The sequence below is a fragment of the Schistocerca cancellata genome, chromosome 2, assembly GCF_023864275.1.
Source record: "Schistocerca cancellata isolate TAMUIC-IGC-003103 chromosome 2, iqSchCanc2.1, whole genome shotgun sequence".
NCBI lineage: Eukaryota > Metazoa > Arthropoda > Insecta > Orthoptera > Acrididae > Schistocerca > Schistocerca cancellata.
In genome coordinates this window covers 1,065,438,717-1,065,457,406 of record NC_064627.1, presented here as the reverse complement: position 1 = coordinate 1,065,457,406, position 18,690 = coordinate 1,065,438,717, and the positions used below count along the sequence as shown (strand labels likewise).

Below are 18,690 nucleotides of genomic sequence, written 5' to 3'. Positions count from 1 at the left end.
TGAGTCCCATAGTGCTCAGAGCCATTTGAACCATTTTTTGAATTATGTATCAACGAAGATATTCTATGAGGGGCACTGGTACAAACGTACGATGATTCAGGAAACAATGTGTCATTAGCCTAATGATTTAAGCGAAAATAATTGGATATCTATAAATACAAATGGTAAAACCTTAACATTCCACACATGTAGAATCTGAAAGAGTACATGAAGGTTAAGCACGAAGTTTAAGCTGTTGGCCTCTGGGCACGCCGACACCTGAAAGAGAAGGCAGCGCGCTGCGGCACAGGCAACACAGAGCTATGGCATCTACTGTGAAACTAACTACTGTGCACCGCCCCCACCGCACCACCGCTTGCAGCTCGCGTCACCACCACCACCACCAACCCCATTTACTACGTGTTGCTTGCTTGTGCTCGTGTCCGTGTGTGTCTGTGATAGGGCATCAGCGCCAGTTGCCTTTTAGCACAAGGCACATTCATGTCTCTTGAGATTAGCACTTGTCTCTTCGCTCGCCATTAAACAATTTTTACAAATTTTTCATCTTTTTTGTGCCTTCCGCGTAGATGTTATATTCCGAGCTCCGAAGTGGTCAGACAATGGAACTGCGATTCTCCTACATTGAAGACAATGATATTTAGTCTGGAATCTGCGTTGTTATGTCAATGATGGTTTTGGATGTCCACAATGCCCAGTGTACAGAATCGAAGTCTCTGACGACTGATCCTGCCTTGGAAAGTTTAGTTTACGCGTTAATCACTGGTCACCAAAAGAATTTGCCCCATAAATGCAATTACTCAACTACACTGAAGAGCCAAAGAAACTGGTACCCTGCCTAACATCGTGTAGAGGCCCCGCGAGCGTGCAGAAGTGGCACAACACGACGTGGCATGGCCTCGATTATGTCTGAAGTAGTGCTGGAGAGAACTGACAACATGAATCCTGCAGGATTGGCCATAAATCCATAAGAGTACGAGGGGGGTGAAGGTCTTTTCTGAACAGCGCGTTGCAAGGCATCCCAGATATGCTCAATAATGTTTTTGGGGAGTTTGGTTCCCGGCGGTAGTGTGTTCCTGGAGCCTCTCTGAGGCAATTCTGGACGTGTGGAGTGTCGCATTGTCCTGTTGAAATTGCCCAGCCTCCACCAGCTTGAACAGTCCGCTGCTGACATGCAGGGTGCACGGATTCATAAGGTTGTCTCCATACCCGTACACGTCCATCTGCTTGATACAATTTGAAACGCGACTCGTCTGACGAGGCAACATGTTTCCAGTCATCAGCAGTCCAATGTCGGTGTTGACGCGCCAAGCCGAGGCGTAAAGCTTTGTCTTCCAGTCATCAAGGGTACACGAATGCGTCTTCGGCTCCCAAAGCTCAAATCGATGATGTTTCGTTGAATGGTTCGCATGCTGACGCTTGGATATGGAACAGCATTGAAATCTGCAGCAATTTGCGGAAGGGCTGCACTTCTGTCACGTTGAACGATTCTCTTCAGTCGTCGTTGGTCCCGTTCTTGCAGGAACTTTTTGGACCACAGCTACATCGAAGATTTGATGTTTTACTGATATTCACGGTACACTCGTGAAATGCTCGTACGGGAAAATCCCCACTTCATCGTTACCTCGGAGATGCTGTGTCCCATCGCTCGTGCGCCGACTATAACACCACGTTCAGACTCAATTAAATCTTGATAACCTGCCATTGTAGCCAGACACTTGTTATCTTATGTACGCGTTGGCGACCGCAGCGCCGTATTCTGCCTGTTTACATATCCCTGTATTTGAATGCGCATGCCCACATCAGTTTCTTTGGCACTTCAGTGTACTTTGATTTCACTGACAATGGTCGTTCATGCATCTATACCACTTACAGGCTTACTGATATCAATTTTATGTTATTGCTGTACCTTTATCGTTTCTAATCAAGAATGATTTGCGTTATGGTAAAACGCAAGTACGTTAACGCCTAAAGAAAAGAAGCTTCTATCGCAGATGGAACCGCCATTTCACTCGGTATTTGTTCCGTTTCTCGGGTGGCCAAAAACAAGTATGTCAGATTAGTATTAAAATCGCTGTCTTTTAAAAAAAGACTACACCACTGCTATGTAAAAAAATGTTGGAGGAGGATCAGAATTAAAAAAGGATGGTCTCGTATCGTCAGTATAATAACCGTAGGTTATAAATAAGAAGAGGGCATTCGAACAAGTTTCCATCTTTTCGCTTATAGATGCTCTATAGACAAGCTGAGCGCAGACGCACGGTCTTCGAGTGAAGGCGTCGGTGTGTGCGTGAGTGAGACAGTGCCAGGGCGTCGTGTCCTGTGTAGAGTGAGCGTGTGGCGTGGTCTGTGCAACACGGGCCGGGCACCCCCGCCCGCTGGCGCCGCCGCCTGCCGCCGCTCCTGCCTGTGCCCGTGTACGCTGCGTGACAGGGGCCCGAGCAGGTGACAAACAGTTTGGGCGAAACTGGTCAGCTCTGATATGTAATTATGACGACGGACTTAACAGCTCAGTCGTCTCATCAGTAGAGGAACTCACAGAGGCAAGAAATAAACGGACTGGGAGAACAAAATGAAAAAAAAATGTTGTTGCGAATCGATGTCACAATGCTGGGGTCGTAGGCTACGCAACAGCGTCGGATTACGAAGGAAGTTGGAGACCCATGTTGGTACCAAAGTCTCACTATCTTTCTGAAATGAAAAGGAAAGACGAGTTTCTGTGGCCAATCATTTTACTGTTCGATAATGCTGATAAGACATCCAATGACTACAACAGTGGGTATAACTGATAAATGTGGAAATTTCTGTCCATCTGGTACAACAGTAGTGTGACCAGGAAAAGGTCGTGGAAGATAAGATGGCAGGAGAGAGAGAGAGAGAGAGAGAGAGAGAGGGGCTGGCAGGAGCGGGCGGCGGTGGCGACGGCGGCGGCAGGTAGCAGGTAGGCGAGCCCGGTGCTCGGCCTGCCGGCGGTGAGCCTGCGCGGGCTAACCTGATGCGGCCAAGAGCGGCGCCAGCTTCTTCCAGTCGCCGGGACTGAGCTGCGCGGGAGCGGGCGCGGGCGCTGGCGCGGGGGCGGCGGGGGCGGCGGTAGAGGCGGCGGGCGGCGCCCCCGCGGCGCTCCCGCGGAGTCCCAGCCCCAAGCCCAGCCCGAGCCCCCGCCAGTACTCACCCATGGCGCCCGCCCCCTTCCCGTCCAGCTGGTACGGCGGGATGCCCATGTGGGCCGGGGGCGGCTGCGTCAGGTGCTCCCCGTTATGGCAGAAGAAGGGCAGCGTGGCGCCCGGGTGCGTCGGCGCCAGGCCCATCTTGCTCGCCTGCAACACAAGCAAACAGGTTCTCGTTACCAAACCAAAAACATTACATTCCTCCTCAAACTTATTGACGCTGCGCTACTTCGCTCACTCGCGTTGACTGAACATCTATAAGAGCAATAAGGCTACTTCTAGTGACGATTAAGTGGCAGACTACAATGCGACGGCACAATTCTGCCAAAATGTAACGTATCTACAAAGAAGACCGCGTACAGAACGCTTCTACTGTCCAGTCCCGAGTGCTACTCGTTTGTGATCTTTCCTCGTAACGCTACTAAAGTTTAGTGACAGACAGTTATTAGCTCGGTCAGTTTTTAGCGTTCCGTCGGCGACGAGGTCCTCAGAATCGGAATGAATGAGGATGGGGAAGGAAGTCGACCGTCCCCTTTCAAAAGAACCTCACCGACAAGTGATTAGCAAAATAAAGCAAATGCTAAATCTCCGTAGCCGTCCAACAATTTCCACCACTGTCCTTCCTTTCCTAACACTTTGTCACCTTGTTCGGTCAAGATTCTACTCGCCCAACTTGTGCAAACACAGTTAATGGGAAAACAGCTTAGCTCATACAGAGGCATTCAAGCCTTCCCTGCCTACTGTTTTGAGTCGAACAGAAACAAATGTCTATCAGCGTTCCACACTATCCTCTTGCCGTACACTGTCCGGTGCTTTTCGGAGTCTGTATGTGGATGTAGATGTAGATATTACAAAATTTCACGAGTCTAACTACATGCGATACATGACATGCGGGAATCCATTAATTGTGACTGGGTATATCGCTTTCAGTACTTGCTGCTTTCTAGAATTAGATGTCGAGAAGTCACTACTCTAACTAGAAAAGCTATCTGCCGATGTGCGAGGTGACCTTATGTCCTGCTACGGCAGTCTCATAACCGGCGAGGCAGATAGCCTGAATCTGTGACGTTCTCTATCAGATCAGTTTGTTCGGATCTAAGCATCTTTAATACTTCACTGTAGTTAGTTGTGGCGTTGGATCTTAGGGCTCGCTTCAAACACATTTCAAATGTGTATTAATGCCGAAGCCAAATTGTAACTAATGTCTCAAATTTTGTAGTATCACGACATTTTCAGGTTGCGGTTCAATATTTACATCTTAAAATAAGTACAACGCCTAAGTACGTTAGAGCTTAGAAGAACAATACTCACCACTTCGAAAAGTCGCAAGACAAAAGACTGGGATTAACTTACGAACGAAAAGGCGGTTGGCAAGGTCGGCCATTGAGAGGAACAGGAGACTTCCACTCCACTCCACCAACGGCGAAATGAGTAAGGAAGGGCAGGGTCTCCTCTACACTATTCTTCTGTTTTCCTTCCTTTCTCGTGTCTTATTCAAATTAGTGACGACATACTGTACAAGTACCATTTTTTTCTTTCTCTGTTATATCTGCGTATGCTGTAGTTGCCTAAATTTCTGTAGGTGTAAATTCCACAATGTAATTAAAAAAACACGCACATTCAAATCAACTTTGTAGCCGGTATATACGTTCAGTTTTTTAACTGTAAGTTAAGCATGAAAATCCAGAAAAAATATAGAAATATGACGTTTATGACTCCCACTTTGTATGATCGGTGCTTTATGCACATCATATATATTACTAAATTAAATAATTAAAATTTAAATAGCGACACGCAATTCGTTTGATAGCAACTTCACATGATGTCACGCACAAAGCTGAAAAACTGGTTTCAGTTTGATTGTAAATAATGAAGCAGACAGACTCCATATCCTCCACAACAACCAGGAAATGGATTCTGCACTGTATACATGTATGGAGATGTTGAAATAGTGCAGTTTGGAATTGTGGTCACCCAAAAAGAAACGCACAGTCTAGCTGGGAACACTTTTCCTAATGCAGGTTAAACACGGTGTACTGAACTTACATGACAGAACTTATATGAATTAGGATTTGAGAATAGTCACTGTAGATTTGTTGCGAATTATGAAAATAAATCGAGTAAGGCATCAATCGCACATCTGTAAGATATTATATCTCTGTATTCCAATGTTCCACAGTAGGTGCTTCAAAGGTGGCAGGCGCAATCAGATCAAAAACTAAAGTATCGACTTATTTTATTATATTGAAATATTGGTTGCCCGAAAGGAAAGCTTATCTCAAATGTCGGAAACGCTGCTTCGATAGATATATACACAATCAGTCTCATTTGACAAAAAACTACAGCCCCAGAATGCCCGTAAATAACCACTCCGCTGACTGCAGTACACAAAGAAACAAATGAATATTAGATGTAGTGCACACCCTTTTACTGGATAGAAACGAGTAACACGAAAATATGTTGTCAAACAATGCGGGAACATACCGAAAATGAACATACTGCATCTAAATCTTGAGAAAGTCTCAAGAACTCAATAGGTGGCGGTAATATGCAAAGCCCAAATATGTATACATATATAGTATACCGCAAAGAAAAATAAGGACGGAGAAAATAGAACGCAACATTTAAGATACAGGAATAATTTGTAGGATCTGTTCACCACCTAAATCTACGGGAAGTCTTCAGCTGAAGACACAGACTGCTTAAATCAAGCAGAGGGAACAATTATGTATTACATGTGTGTCACAAGATTTGACTTGTAGCAGTTGGTAATATTAGGGCACAAGTGCGACTTCGCCGATGGGCAACGTGTTTACAGACACGGGCAAGTAAAAATACAGGATTTCACAGGGCTCTCGGCTCCCTAGCACGGCAACTGTTAGCGGGAGTTGCGGCGCACATGCTGCGGAATTTCCCATTACGAAACAGCAAACCGTCTGTATCTGGCAGGTGCACCGACCTTTTTTCCGCAGTCACCGACAACTCAAACCCGACAAAGAGCTCGTAAGGCGCAGCTAAGTAACGGCCAGTTGCCCTGAATGAGCAGCGCCCTCGGAGTATCGAGCGCGGGGGCGCAGTGGGCGCGGCGCGGGCCGTGAATGGTCCCGGCCGACGGCCGGCGCGGCGGCGCGTCCGCGCATGCGCACAACGTGCCTGGCGGGCGACGAGCAGCACGTCCCTGACGAGCAGCAGGCTGGCCGGCTCCAGCGGCTGGCTCTCCATCCAGCGCAGCGCCGTGGTCAGCGCGCTCGCCGCCTCGGCCGCCGTCGGGGCCGGCGCCGCCGCAGTCGCAGGGGCGGACCGCAGGCTCCCTCCGGCGTCCTCGGCATCGTCCGGCGGCTCCGCCTTGACGGCCGGCTCGGGATCGCGGTCTTCCGCGTCCAGGTCCTCGGCTCGAGCCCAGGCGGCGAGGTCCGCGTCGGCGACCTCGAGACCTCGGTCGTGCGCCGCCCACTGCAGCTCCAGCAGCAGCAGGCGGTCGGGCTCCGGAGGTGCGGCGCCGGCCGCCATCCAGCAGCGCTGGAAGGCGTCGCCGCGCACGGACAGCCAGGCGCGGTGTAGCAGCGGGAACGCGTCGAGCAGCGTCCAGCGGCGCAGCCAGTGCTCGGCCGCCTCGGCGTCGCCGGCATCCGCCGCCATGCAGTAGAGCAGCGACTGGGCGTAGCGCGCGCGCAACTCCACGGCCACGGCGGCCGTGTCGACGGCCGGGCCGCCGGGCGCCAGCAGGCGGACGCTGCCGTCGTCCGAGCTCAGCTCGCCCGAGGCGCGCACGAGTGCGGCCACGGCGCTGCCCGGGATCAGGACGGCGCCCCTCGCGCCGTGAACGGCCGAGGCGGCGGGGCAGAACTCTCGCCGGAACCACCACGCGAACAGGTCCGGCGTGAGGACACCCGAGCCGCCGCCGGCGTAGACGACGGGCTGGCTGAGCATGTTGACGTGCGCGAGGCAGGGCGGCCGCCAGTGGCGCCCGATCACGAGCAACCGCGTCCGGTGGCGTCCCGTGCGGTCGGAGGCCCCCAGAACCCACACGCGGTCTCCCGCCGCTCCCGACGTCCAGAGAGCTCGGTCGGGCAGGGAGCCCACTCGCATTTCCAGCGCGACTGCCACGTACACCTGTTCGTCGGTGTAGTCCAACAGGAGCGGCGGAGGTGGCGGCCGGACACACGCGTCGCGGTCGACGATATTGGAGGCCACATCGGTATCGGGAAAGGACGGGGGCGAGCTAGCGCTGGTAGCGCCCTCCAGATCGCGGTCGAGATCGGGATCGGGTTCGGGCCCCAGCTGTGGCTCCGGCTGGGGGTGCTGCTCCGATTCGGGTTCGGGCTCGGGCTCCGGCTCTGCGTCGGCATCGGCGACGCCGTAGCGGGCCTGCCAGCGGCGCACCCAGGCGCGCGTGAGCTGTGCGGCGAGCGCAGTCGGAGCGCCCAGGCGGCGAGCCAGGGCGAGCGCCTTGCGGCGCAGCTCGGCCACGCCCACCGGGGCAGAGCCCGCGGCCGCGGCGTGCCGCCTGCGGTAGCGCTCCAGCCAGCGGAAAAGCGCGCGCTCCACGTCCGCCTCGCCCACGTCGTGGCCCGGCGCGGCGTCGGCAGCAGCAGCGCTAGCGGGCGACACTCGCGGCTCGTCGGCGTCCGCCATGGCGGCGGCAGCGGCTGTAGCGGCAGCAGCGACCGGCGAGCGCAGCGGCCGCTCCACAACTGAGCTCGCTCTCTCTGCATACTACTAAAACCCGCCAGCCAGCCAGCCAGGCAGGCAGCCGGCGCGCCCGGGCCGTGCCGGGGCCGGGGCGCAATGCACAGACGTACAAAGCGAAAAGAGAAGTCGGGCCGGATCAAAGCGGCGGCGCGCCTCTGTATGTGTGCCTCGGGTTTTATGTACCGCCGGCGTGTGTGTGAGCGCTGCGCCTGTGTGCGCGGCGCCGCGCCAGCGCGCCTCTGTGTGTGTGCGCGTAAAGGCCTTTGATGTAACCGATGCGGCACGGCACAAAGAGAAAGCCCCTGTGCCGCCGCGCCGCGCCAGAGAGAGACAGATAGCGGCGTCGCGTGTTTGAAGTGGGAGCGAGAGGGCTGGCGGCGGCGGCAGTGGTGGCTGAGGGAGGGGCGGGTGGGGGGCGGCGCTGGCGGCGGCGGCTGTGGCGGGGGCGGCGCCGGCCGCCGCCAGGAAGCCCGCCAGATGCGGCCCGCCGGCGACAGCGGCGCCTCGCGAGAAAAACTGACCCGCGTAGGCGACCGCGGCGGGAATAAATCGGCGCATCGGGACAGCGCGCGGCCGATAAGGCGAACAGCGCGCGACTTTTATTTTGTCTGACGCGGTAGCCTGTGCTGGGCACCACAAAAAACTGACTGGCAGTGTGGCGTTCCAACAGAGCGTCCATTAACTGCGAGCCACAAATGGGCTGTTTAACATTAACACTAATTCTTTACTGATCTTAATGCGGTGGTTACTCTCAACCCTATAACTGGCAGCCAAATGAAGAAAAAAAAAAAAAAAAAAAAAAAAAAAGAGGCTGATGGAACAAAGTGAGTAAGCTATTTTATCAAAAGTAATCGCCATAACAGTTAATACATTTATCGAGCTGTGAAATAATGCAGTCAGTGCCTTCACGGGAAAAGGTTTGTGGTTCCCTATAGAACCATGATTGTACCCACACGAGCACCTCTTTGTCCGAAGCAAATCGATAGCCACGAATGTATTTTTTCAGGACTCCAAGAATATGGAAACAGCGTGGGGTGAAATCGGAACTCTACGGAGAACGTGCAAGGGCTTTCCAGTGGAACGTCTGCAGCGAAGTGGAAACAACCTTGGCAATATGTGGGTTCGCCCATTAGCTTCGGACGAAGAGATGTGCCCGAAGTATGGTTCCGCAGGCAACAGCAGACATTTTTCCATTAAGGCATTGGCCGTGTTTATCTCACAGGGGGATAAATGTATTAATAGATATGGTGATTATTTTTGAAATTATAAAGTTTACTTCCCCCCCCCCCCACACACACATACGCATATATAAATATATAGTGGAGTGGGTCTCTACTACTACGAACCACTAACTCTTAATTACCTAATCACAAGCCATCCCTATAGAAATTACAACATTCATTAAAACTACTACTACTTCGACTGAACAGGACTCTTACTCTACAAAACATCTGAAAACGCACAGAAACTAATATGGACGGGATGCAACCGTCCATTTATCGCACTCTCCTTCTCTACGTATGCCCACACATGCCCACGTATCCTTCCACTGTCAAATTAGGGTACGCCTCCGGCGCTAGTTTGGGGCGATAGGTCCATATCTACAGATCGGCCATATGTGCTCGACGGTACCAACACATTTGACAGCAACAGTTTATCCATCGTTTGTTTTTCTTAACCTCCCTGACCTATGTACTCCAGCTCCTCGAAACTGCAATCTGATACGGATATTATACGGTGTTGTCGTCTTCAAAATGGGAAAAGGCATTTATGCGATGGGGTCCGATTTCTCCATCAATGACAGACAATTATTCTTAAAACACTTTTGTATCCAAAAGCTCTCTTTAGAGTTTGTATTCGTCCTTCGACTACGATAAAACTACGTTTTGAATGTTACACTCCCCACATTTGTTTACATTTAGTTCATCACGACCAATTACAGTTGCAGCATCACAATAAGGTGGACACACGAATGCATTAAGTACTTTTTTCTCGAAGTATAATTCGACAAACACTGAGAGAGCTACATGACACCCTGGTTGAGATACTGGACTCGCCTTCGCAGAAAAGTGCTTGTGATTCCCGTTGTGACACACTTTTCCTTTGCCCATCAACTTCCTGATTGGTTTTATGTCCCCTCTCTCCCCATGACTTCCTCTCCTACGTTAACCTCTTCATCGAACAATACCACAATACCCAACTTCCTCGATTATTATTTATTGGATGTATTGCAAGCTCTGTCTTCCCGTACCCTCCACGGCTCTCCTCTACTAACATGGAAGTTATTCCCTGATGCCTAGAAAAACTTCCTATTACTCTCTCTCTCTCTCTCTCTCTTCAGTAGTTATTTTCGACTTAACCCTTTCCTCACCGATTCTTCATTTCTTATGGTATCTCTACACTTCAGTTCCAGCATCTTTCTGTGACACCACATCATAAACTCTTCAATTCTCTTATTTTCCAATGTTCACACAGCCCATAATTCAATTTAGTAGAACGTTGTGCTACAGACGAAAATTTTCAGGATCTTCTTCCTCAATTAAAGCAAGTATACTTCTTTTAACGAGTAATGACCTCAGTGCATGTGCTACTCTGCTTCGTCAGTCATGCGTTATTTTGCTTCCAAGGTAGAGAACTCCTTCACTTCGTCTACTATGCGTTCCCCAACTTCGATCGCGATTCTGATTCCACTTACTCATCACTTTCTTCTTTCTTTGTTCTATTCTCAAACCATATTCTGCGCTCGGAAGACTCCATTCTATCAAGAAGCCCTGTAATTTTTCTTTACTTTCACAGCGGACAACAACATTTACTGTCCCCTCTTGGTTATTGTGTATGTTATACGTATTTTATCCGCCTTCCCCTGTAGTTTACACATATTCCACTGAGGATTTCAAACATGCTACACCATTTTATGTTGTCGAACTCATTTTGTAAGCCTATATATCCTTATCAAGTGTCTTATTTTGGTCGAGTCCTCCATTATTAAGTGCAGCGTGCAAACATTCTATCTGGTGTGTTTATCTTTCCTAAAGTCAAACAGATTGTCCATTTTCTGTCCCATTCTTCTGTGTGTTACATTTGTGAGCAGCTTGGATGGATGAGCTTAAAGCTGGTTTGTGTCAGTTGCCGCATTTATTTGCCTTTGCTTTCTATCCTAGAAAGTTTGCACTGAAACTATTTTTCTGTTAAAATAAAACAAACTGAGACACTTCTATACGGAACCAAAGTTTTCCTGTAAGTAACCTGTAAAAATCTGTCTAGCTGCAAAACTGTATGTTGCTCATTTGATGTCGGCAGTCCCATTATCACTTTTGCAAGCTCTACACAAAGGATTTCAATGTGGACAAGCAGCTGTGACTTTCTGAAGTGCGAATCTGAGGTAACGATGGCTGGTTCTGTCGGTACACATCGGGAGCATTCGGGAAAAAAGGGAAAACCGGCGACCGGTCGTTTAGCTTTTAAGTTTTCTGTAATTTCACTAAAAACGCTTCAGGTGAATGTCTCGCATAAACCGTGGAAGGAATTCGCGGGCGCGCAACAGCGAGGTTATCAGCACTCCTGAACAGTACCACATCCGATTTTCTGATCAATCGCTAATGCTTCGTCATTGTCGGGAACATAATATTCATGGTCACTGTCTCATTTACGATCAGTCTGGGAAGTTCAAACAAATGTTTGTTTCACAGACACTGCGTCGAAAGTGAATACTTCGGAATGATTCTCTGAGGCCTACAACACCTAATAAATACATAACCCATTCGAATCAGAACAGTTAAGTATAATAGTTATTAAAGCAAATCAAACCAAAAGCAGCGTGAAACCACTGCAATGTTTATTATATTACATTCCTTGTCAATTCGATAAACTAGGTACAGAGTTATGCTGTATTCACACACTTTGTACACACACACACACACACACACACACACACGGACTGATAGAAGTATACAGAGTCTAGATCTATTGGAATAATAGAAACTTGCGCCCTCCTAACGACAGCATATAGCTCGTTGGCTATCAAGAAAGATCTTTTTTCAAGCTGCATCACTTTCTTACTACCTGTACCCCATCTCTTGCGTTGCAAATAATCTGAGAATCGTGTGAAATATTTTCTAACAAGTATTTCAATGGTACATTATAAATTACGACGACATATAACGTGCTACTGTATATTCCTTTACTATAATGTGTAAAAACATCGACAACAACGGTAGCTTGCCACACTGTTCTCGACGAGAAAAAGGAAGAAATCTTAATTCCGGTTAGCAGCATCGCTAAACATTTAAGAAGAAGCAATTGTTCCGCTGTAGTGAGAACATCTCGGAGCTGGGTGGGATTAAGACCTTGTTCCAGTTACCGTTCTGAAGATGGATTATCCTTGTTGTGGCCTTTACGGGATGAAGTGAAACCAGGAACCTAACTAAACTGGAATGATGTAGCTCACAGAAAGAATTTTGGGCAATAGTGCGACAACAATAATTTCAGCATTTAGTTCGCATAGAACTTATGAGGAATGAGGATGTGGAGAGATGTGCGAATAAATTCTACGGAGAGCACTAGGTTACAGTTAGTAACGGAAATCTCTGCAAGATAGTTTCAGCAGCGAATGGCATTAGGGTACCACATCAGTCCTAATGGCGACGCGCGAAAACTGCGCTGTCATTAACGACTCTGCTGGCCACTTAATGCATGCTGTTTTTCTACATGGTTCAGAAACATTAACACTTTCTAACTAAGATTAAAGACTGTTAGAAACACCATCCGAGGTAGAACAACCTACATCATCAGGAACATAGCAAAAGCGGCGTCAGAAAATCGTGTTTAAATCAGTTCTCACGGAGTAGCCAAATGTAGTGCAATTTCTAGCCAGTGAAAGTGGCTAACGTCTGGAGAGCTGTGCGTATCAAAGAGCTTGCTAGTGGCTTGAAAGGGTGCACTAACTGGCAACGAGATCACCGAAGGACTTCATTTACTTAAGATGATACGCGCTCTGACCAGACCTGTCAGCAGTGAAGAAAATCGTGAATAATGCCATTCGCTGCTGAAACTATCTTGCAGAGATTTCCGTTACTAACTGTAACCTAGCGCTCTCCGTAGAATTTATTCGCACATCTCTCCACATCCTCATTCCACATGACTACACGCTTCGTCGCAGTTTATGAAGAGTACTGAAAGTGGTTGCCGAATGTCTCACAAGAAAAACAGAAATGTTATCTCACAGCACAGCACCCAGTGGGCTATGAACAAGACAGGCGATATTTTTTCTCACTATATGAAGACACAGGTTCAACCCTCTATCAAACACTATGGACCATTCAGCAAACTACGCTCTGTATAGTGAAAGGACAGTCCCAAAGGTTCAGGCACTAAAAATCGACAGACGCAGTCGGACGGCACGACACTGTGCCATTTCCCGACGATACTGAAGCCTGTAAGCTTGTTTCAACATCCAAGAGTGTTTCATACTGTTTTTTTAAGTGTCAATAAGATCTAAGCACCAGAAGTTCGACTGAAAGTGCCGTTTTCCATAGTAAGCTTTCGGCATTTGTGCTGGACGCTGCTGGACCGCCCTTCCATACGTCTCAGAAATGATTTTACGACGCTCAGATTACAGGAAAGGAGAATGACCAGGAACTGGAGCGTTTTCAATTTGTTGGTGGGGCGTGAAGAGGGGGGGGGGAGGTGCTAGGTGTGTTTTAAATGGTATTGCAACCACCAGGTAAGATTATTATTAAGGAGGTGTCAGACTTTTAAGAATAAAGTTACTCTGCTTGAAAATATAAAATAGGTCTATGACATTTTGATGTGAACAGCCCTAACAGCTGGCAAAATTATTTCTGTTTTTGTAAAGTGTGATTCTCTCTCTCTCTCTCTCTCTCTCTCTCTCTCTCTCTCTCTCTCTCTCTCTCACACACACACACACACACACACACACACACACACACAAAGACAGACAGAAGTTTACGATACAAATGCAAAGCTTTCAGCACCTTATATCCTTTACGTTAAGTCGCAGATAAGGTGCATTACGGTAAGAAAAATTGAAAAACCAAAACTTGTGGCATATATACTACTTTTGACCAGCAAATAATGTCTGTTACTACTCTAATCGTACGATATCTTCACAGAAAAAGAAATCGGTGCCCACAGAGAAGGGTTCATAGGAGTCGAAAACTTCTGAGTAACCAACACCACGAAAATATTTTGTCTTTTGCTGAGGGCAGGTGTATAAACACACACTTCATTTTAGAAACATGGATTAAAAAAGGTAGTTACCACCTCTCATTGCGAAATACAAAGTTAATATAACATATAGTAACATGGGGAACAACGAGATTAACGACCCATAGATGATGTAGGCCACACAGTTGCGATTTGGCTGGAATAATGTTTATTCAGAGAGCAAACTAATAGCGAAAGTGGTCGTATTTAGAGTTACTGTTACACTCAAGCGCATATCCATTTGACACAGTTCTATCATTCACAATCCCATCGCGAAATACAAGTCTAATATTCCACCTCATTATCTTCGCGAAAAGTTCACACCAGGCGCGCGGCTGCTCACCGCTCAAAGTCCCGCGATACCACACAACGCGAAATTTTCTAAGTCGTTTCACTTCCTCTAGCTGCCTAAAGACTGACTGTCCGCTTTCGCGTCTCAATCCGAACTGTGCCCTTTGATGTCTCCAGCCGAACTGTCCGCTTTCGCGTCTGCACCGGCACTCCCTCTGCTTGACCCCGGCCGCGATTCCCGCGCGCCGAGTATCCTCGCTCAACTGACTAGGGCAGTTCCCTTTCCTGAAGCCGTCCATCTGATTGGCTACAGCTTATTCTAAATTATTTCACATTTTAACATATTTAAATAATCAAAGCTTGACCACTGTCACGTTCTAAATAAAGTAACAATAATATCCATTACATAATAAACGTTAAATTCTTTTACATAAAACCAATACAATTTCCTTCTTAGCTTCGAATGCCACGGCTAGTAGCCTTGCACGAACGTGCTTTCTGATAAATAAATAAAGAACAAAGTAACTATTATGCACTAAACTTTACAACAAATATTCTATTACCTAATGATTCAATAAGGTGTCATACTGTCGTCGTTCAATGTGTTTTGTGTGGAGGAAATTATGATCTGCTGCTTAACTGCAAATACTGATAATTTAAATTTACTATATCTTTTAAACAAATGAAGTTACAGTTGATATTTACAACGTTTGTCATTTTAATGATGCGCTTCTATATGATATGTCGATCATTAAGATCAACCGAAGCGTTCAGATTTTAGCATTCAGGTCTTTGTTACAAAACTTGGTAATTTCACTCTAACAGTAAATGGTTCAAATGGCTCTGAGCACTACGGGACTTAACTTCTGAGGTCATCAGTTCCCTAGAACTTAGAACTACTTAAACCTAACCAACCTAAGGACATCACACACATCCATGCCCGAGGCAGGATTCGAACCTGCGACCGTAGCGGTCACGCGGTTCCAGACTCAACTGACAGTAAATCCTGAACTATTATAGATGTGGTCAATATTCAAGTTTTATTGGGATCACCATGAAAATTTATGGAGGATGGCAAATTAAAATTACTGTGACTAGATTCCCTGAATTACTACAGAACTAAATAGTTTTCATAAATGTTTCCCTTCATGGCCGATCTTAAGTCCGTCATATTTAACAGTGCTATGGTTCCCTGGGTTTCCCTATGACGTAGGTTCTCGTCTCTCACCTGCACACTACAGCGCTTCGGCCTCAATAGACAATAGACGCCTGTGAGTTTCCCCATCTCGTGGTGAATCTGCGCCCTTTGTGGCACGCGGTCCTGGACGACAGGATTCGTTTCACAATTCCTGAAGGCTGACCCTTTCGGCCATATACTTAAATGAGAGCAAAGTGCTCGTGAACTCACAAAATGTATGCCACGGTCTTCCACGGGAAACACTATTACCCATTAGGGGAAGGTTGTCCGCTATTTTGCGAAGTTCCAGAGAAGGCAGCACGGGCTATAAAAGCCAGAACCTTTGAGTCGCCCAGCTGTCAATGAGTGTCGCAGACGAGCGTGAAACCGCGACGCGGTACTTGACTCAGACTGACAGCCGACACGGCGTAGTTGCGAGCCCCCTCCCGGCGTCGGACGCAAAAAGCGGCGCGCGGCCTATGCGTGTGCGTGCTGTGCGTTAGAGAGCCTAATTACCGCGGGCTTTGTCTCCTGCGGCCAAGGACGCCCGCTAATCGCGCCGTCTGTTCGTTAAAGGCTAGCTCGCTCATTAAAGAACTCATGACCCACAAATTACTCAGCCGAGACGGGCAAAATCTGCGATGGCTGATCTGAACGAAAAACTTTTCCCGGCGCAGAAATATCAGTGTAGAGTGCATTTACCGCTCGGCCGGCGGCGTGCGCGGGGGCACAAAGAGCGCAGCAACGCGTCCTGATGAGAACCCGCCACAGCGCGCCGTCCCAGCCGATAAGGCGGCCATTCTGAGCCGGTAGAACGGCTCCGCTCAGGCGCGAGCCATTAATACCTCGTTGCGCAAAGACAGACGTACGTCGATTCGCTTTGAGGAAAAAAGGAAACTGTGAAAGACGCGTTCACACATTGAATCGTTTTTACCAAACCAAGTACATGTGGAGGTTCGTAACGTATCAGTCTTGGCTAAGCTCGACGACTCGTCACGTTCACTGCTACGAACACGAATAGCCCGTTTCTAGTACCTGGGGAGGTGAAGGCGCGAGGGGGAGAAGTTTGTTCAGCTTGGTGAAGATAGGCCAATCTTTCCGTGATCCTTATAAATGGATCGTGGTCGAAGCAGCACTTTACACAGTGGTGCTACTAGTGGGGGTGGGAAATGGCCTACATTCGACTTCTGAAGCCGACTGACACAAAGGTTTGGATGTTAAAAAAATGCGAGGAGTAATTTGGTGTTGCAGCCTGCGACGGGTGTAGCAGGCAAGTCTTGTGCCCTCAGGGGGGGAGGTGGAATTTCGAAACGTATTTCTGGTGTTGGTAGTCAATGATTCTTCGTGGTCAGCCAAGTTATTTTTCAAATGTGGAATCCCTGCAAGAAACCAGAAGTGTATTCCCGAGTGCGGGGGTCGAATCCTGACAAATGCATTTCCTGGGATAGTGGTGCGTTTCAGAGAGCAAGTTAAGTGCTTCGTACGTGCTCGTATCAGACTGCAAAGCTGGAGGCGGTGTTGGATTTTGAGAGAACCACTGGCGATGTCCATTTTCCAGCCAGGTGGTGGGATCGCAGAATTTTTCTGAAGGCAGTAGTTAGCTACAGTGCTGTCATTATTTTCCACTGTGTAGTAAGCACTTAACCCTGTCTCGCGGGGCAAAACGAGCCTTGCGACCCGTTCTCATATTATGTAAGCGTGGCAGTGCATTCGGCGTTACCACTTCCAAAATTATCAAAAGCAGGACAGTGTTTCACAAAAAGAACCGTATTTCTTAAAAAAGGGCATGACAATTTATTTTAGAATTAATAAATTGTTTGTGTTTTACACAATGTGGTAATAAACATGCTCTAATCTCAATATGGGCGGTAAATAACACACTGAAAATCTGCTGTAACATTAAACAACAGTGTTTAATTGTATAACACAATGCAATTATCCTGAAGTGATTTTCAGTCTTTCCCAGAGGTGTTTCCTTTTTCAACAGGATGTACTACTTAGGAAATAAATGAATTGTTATTTTGAAGAACATAGCTATAAAATTCTTCACACCCTTGAATTTGTACTTGACCAGTAAAATTCCTTCCACTGAGACTATCAACAAACGTTTCAATTTTTTGTCTACTACCTACACTTCAGCAGATGCTCAACAATCCGCAAGTGAAGATCGAAGGGATCGCTGTGTTAAGAAGAAATCTACGGATGTCAGTCACTGAATACTGGCCCGTATTTTGACTGGACCAGAGGTAGGATTCTTCCAACACGTCGGTGAAGGGACTTTGAAGATGGCGTAATGTAGCGCTGAAACTGGTTGCTCAAATAAAATAACAACTGGAAATTTAAACGGCTGAAGGTGTTTGATTCAACATTGTATACGAGCAGCCGAGGTCCCGCAACCATCTGAATTAAGACGGACTTGAGAGATTCATTGCCAACGTCGTCGCGGGGAAAATGATAGAATCTAAACCAGAAACACCCACATCTCATTGCCTCCAGGGTACTGGAAGATACAAACTATTCAACGACTGCTAGGATTGTTCGTGATGCATTTACGTGTTTTGTTGCCTGCAAAACAAAATGAGGAAAAACATTTGGTGATCATACACGATTAAGGCTACTAAAGTTTGGTAGGGTTTTTATCAAATGGCAGCTCATTTGGACTTAAGCACATGCTCTTCAGCGGGTGGCAGAGGAAATTAGGGCAAATTTTCCAAAGTAAATGCCTAATTTCCTCTGCGAAGAAAGAGGAAATTAGAGTGAATTTTCCAAAGTATGAGTAAATGTCTTGTTTAATTTCCTCTGCGAAGAAAATGGTCGTGAAGGCGCCATCAAGAGTGAGATTATTTATTGATACGATGCAGGATACTTGTTTACCCCTTGAGCCAATCGTCACCAGGTGGAGAAGATGAACTGAAGCAGCTCTATAACCACAGCGTTCATTTAGAAGATATGTAGAAGACGCTCGACGTGACAGACAAAAACACATCAGCAAGTATTCCTAGTGCGGTTAGTGGTTGAAGTAAGAAAAGTCTCCAGAGTAATTTAGTGCGTATTAAGAAGTATTTTAGTAAACTTCCAGCCGAAATCACACGTTTGGAAAAAAAGCAACGCCTCTACCTTCTGCCTTGTATGAATAGGGAA

General features: G+C 47.6%; 1 protein-coding gene across 1 annotated transcript in view; it reads right to left on the bottom strand.

Moving 5' to 3' along the window:
• Positions 1-16,349, bottom strand: part of LOC126161016 (uncharacterized) — a 147,737-nt gene extending 131,388 nt beyond the window's left edge. The window contains exons 1-4 of the mRNA XM_049916953.1: positions 16,252-16,349; positions 7,501-7,761; positions 6,318-7,386; positions 2,990-3,314 (exon numbers count right to left, since the gene is read on the bottom strand). Of these exons, the coding sequence (XP_049772910.1) occupies positions 2,990-3,314; positions 6,318-7,386; positions 7,501-7,761; positions 16,252-16,349 (1,753 nt within the window). The remainder of the gene's footprint in view (positions 1-2,989; positions 3,315-6,317; positions 7,387-7,500; positions 7,762-16,251) is intronic.
• Positions 16,350-18,690: the final 2,341 nt, after the last annotated feature.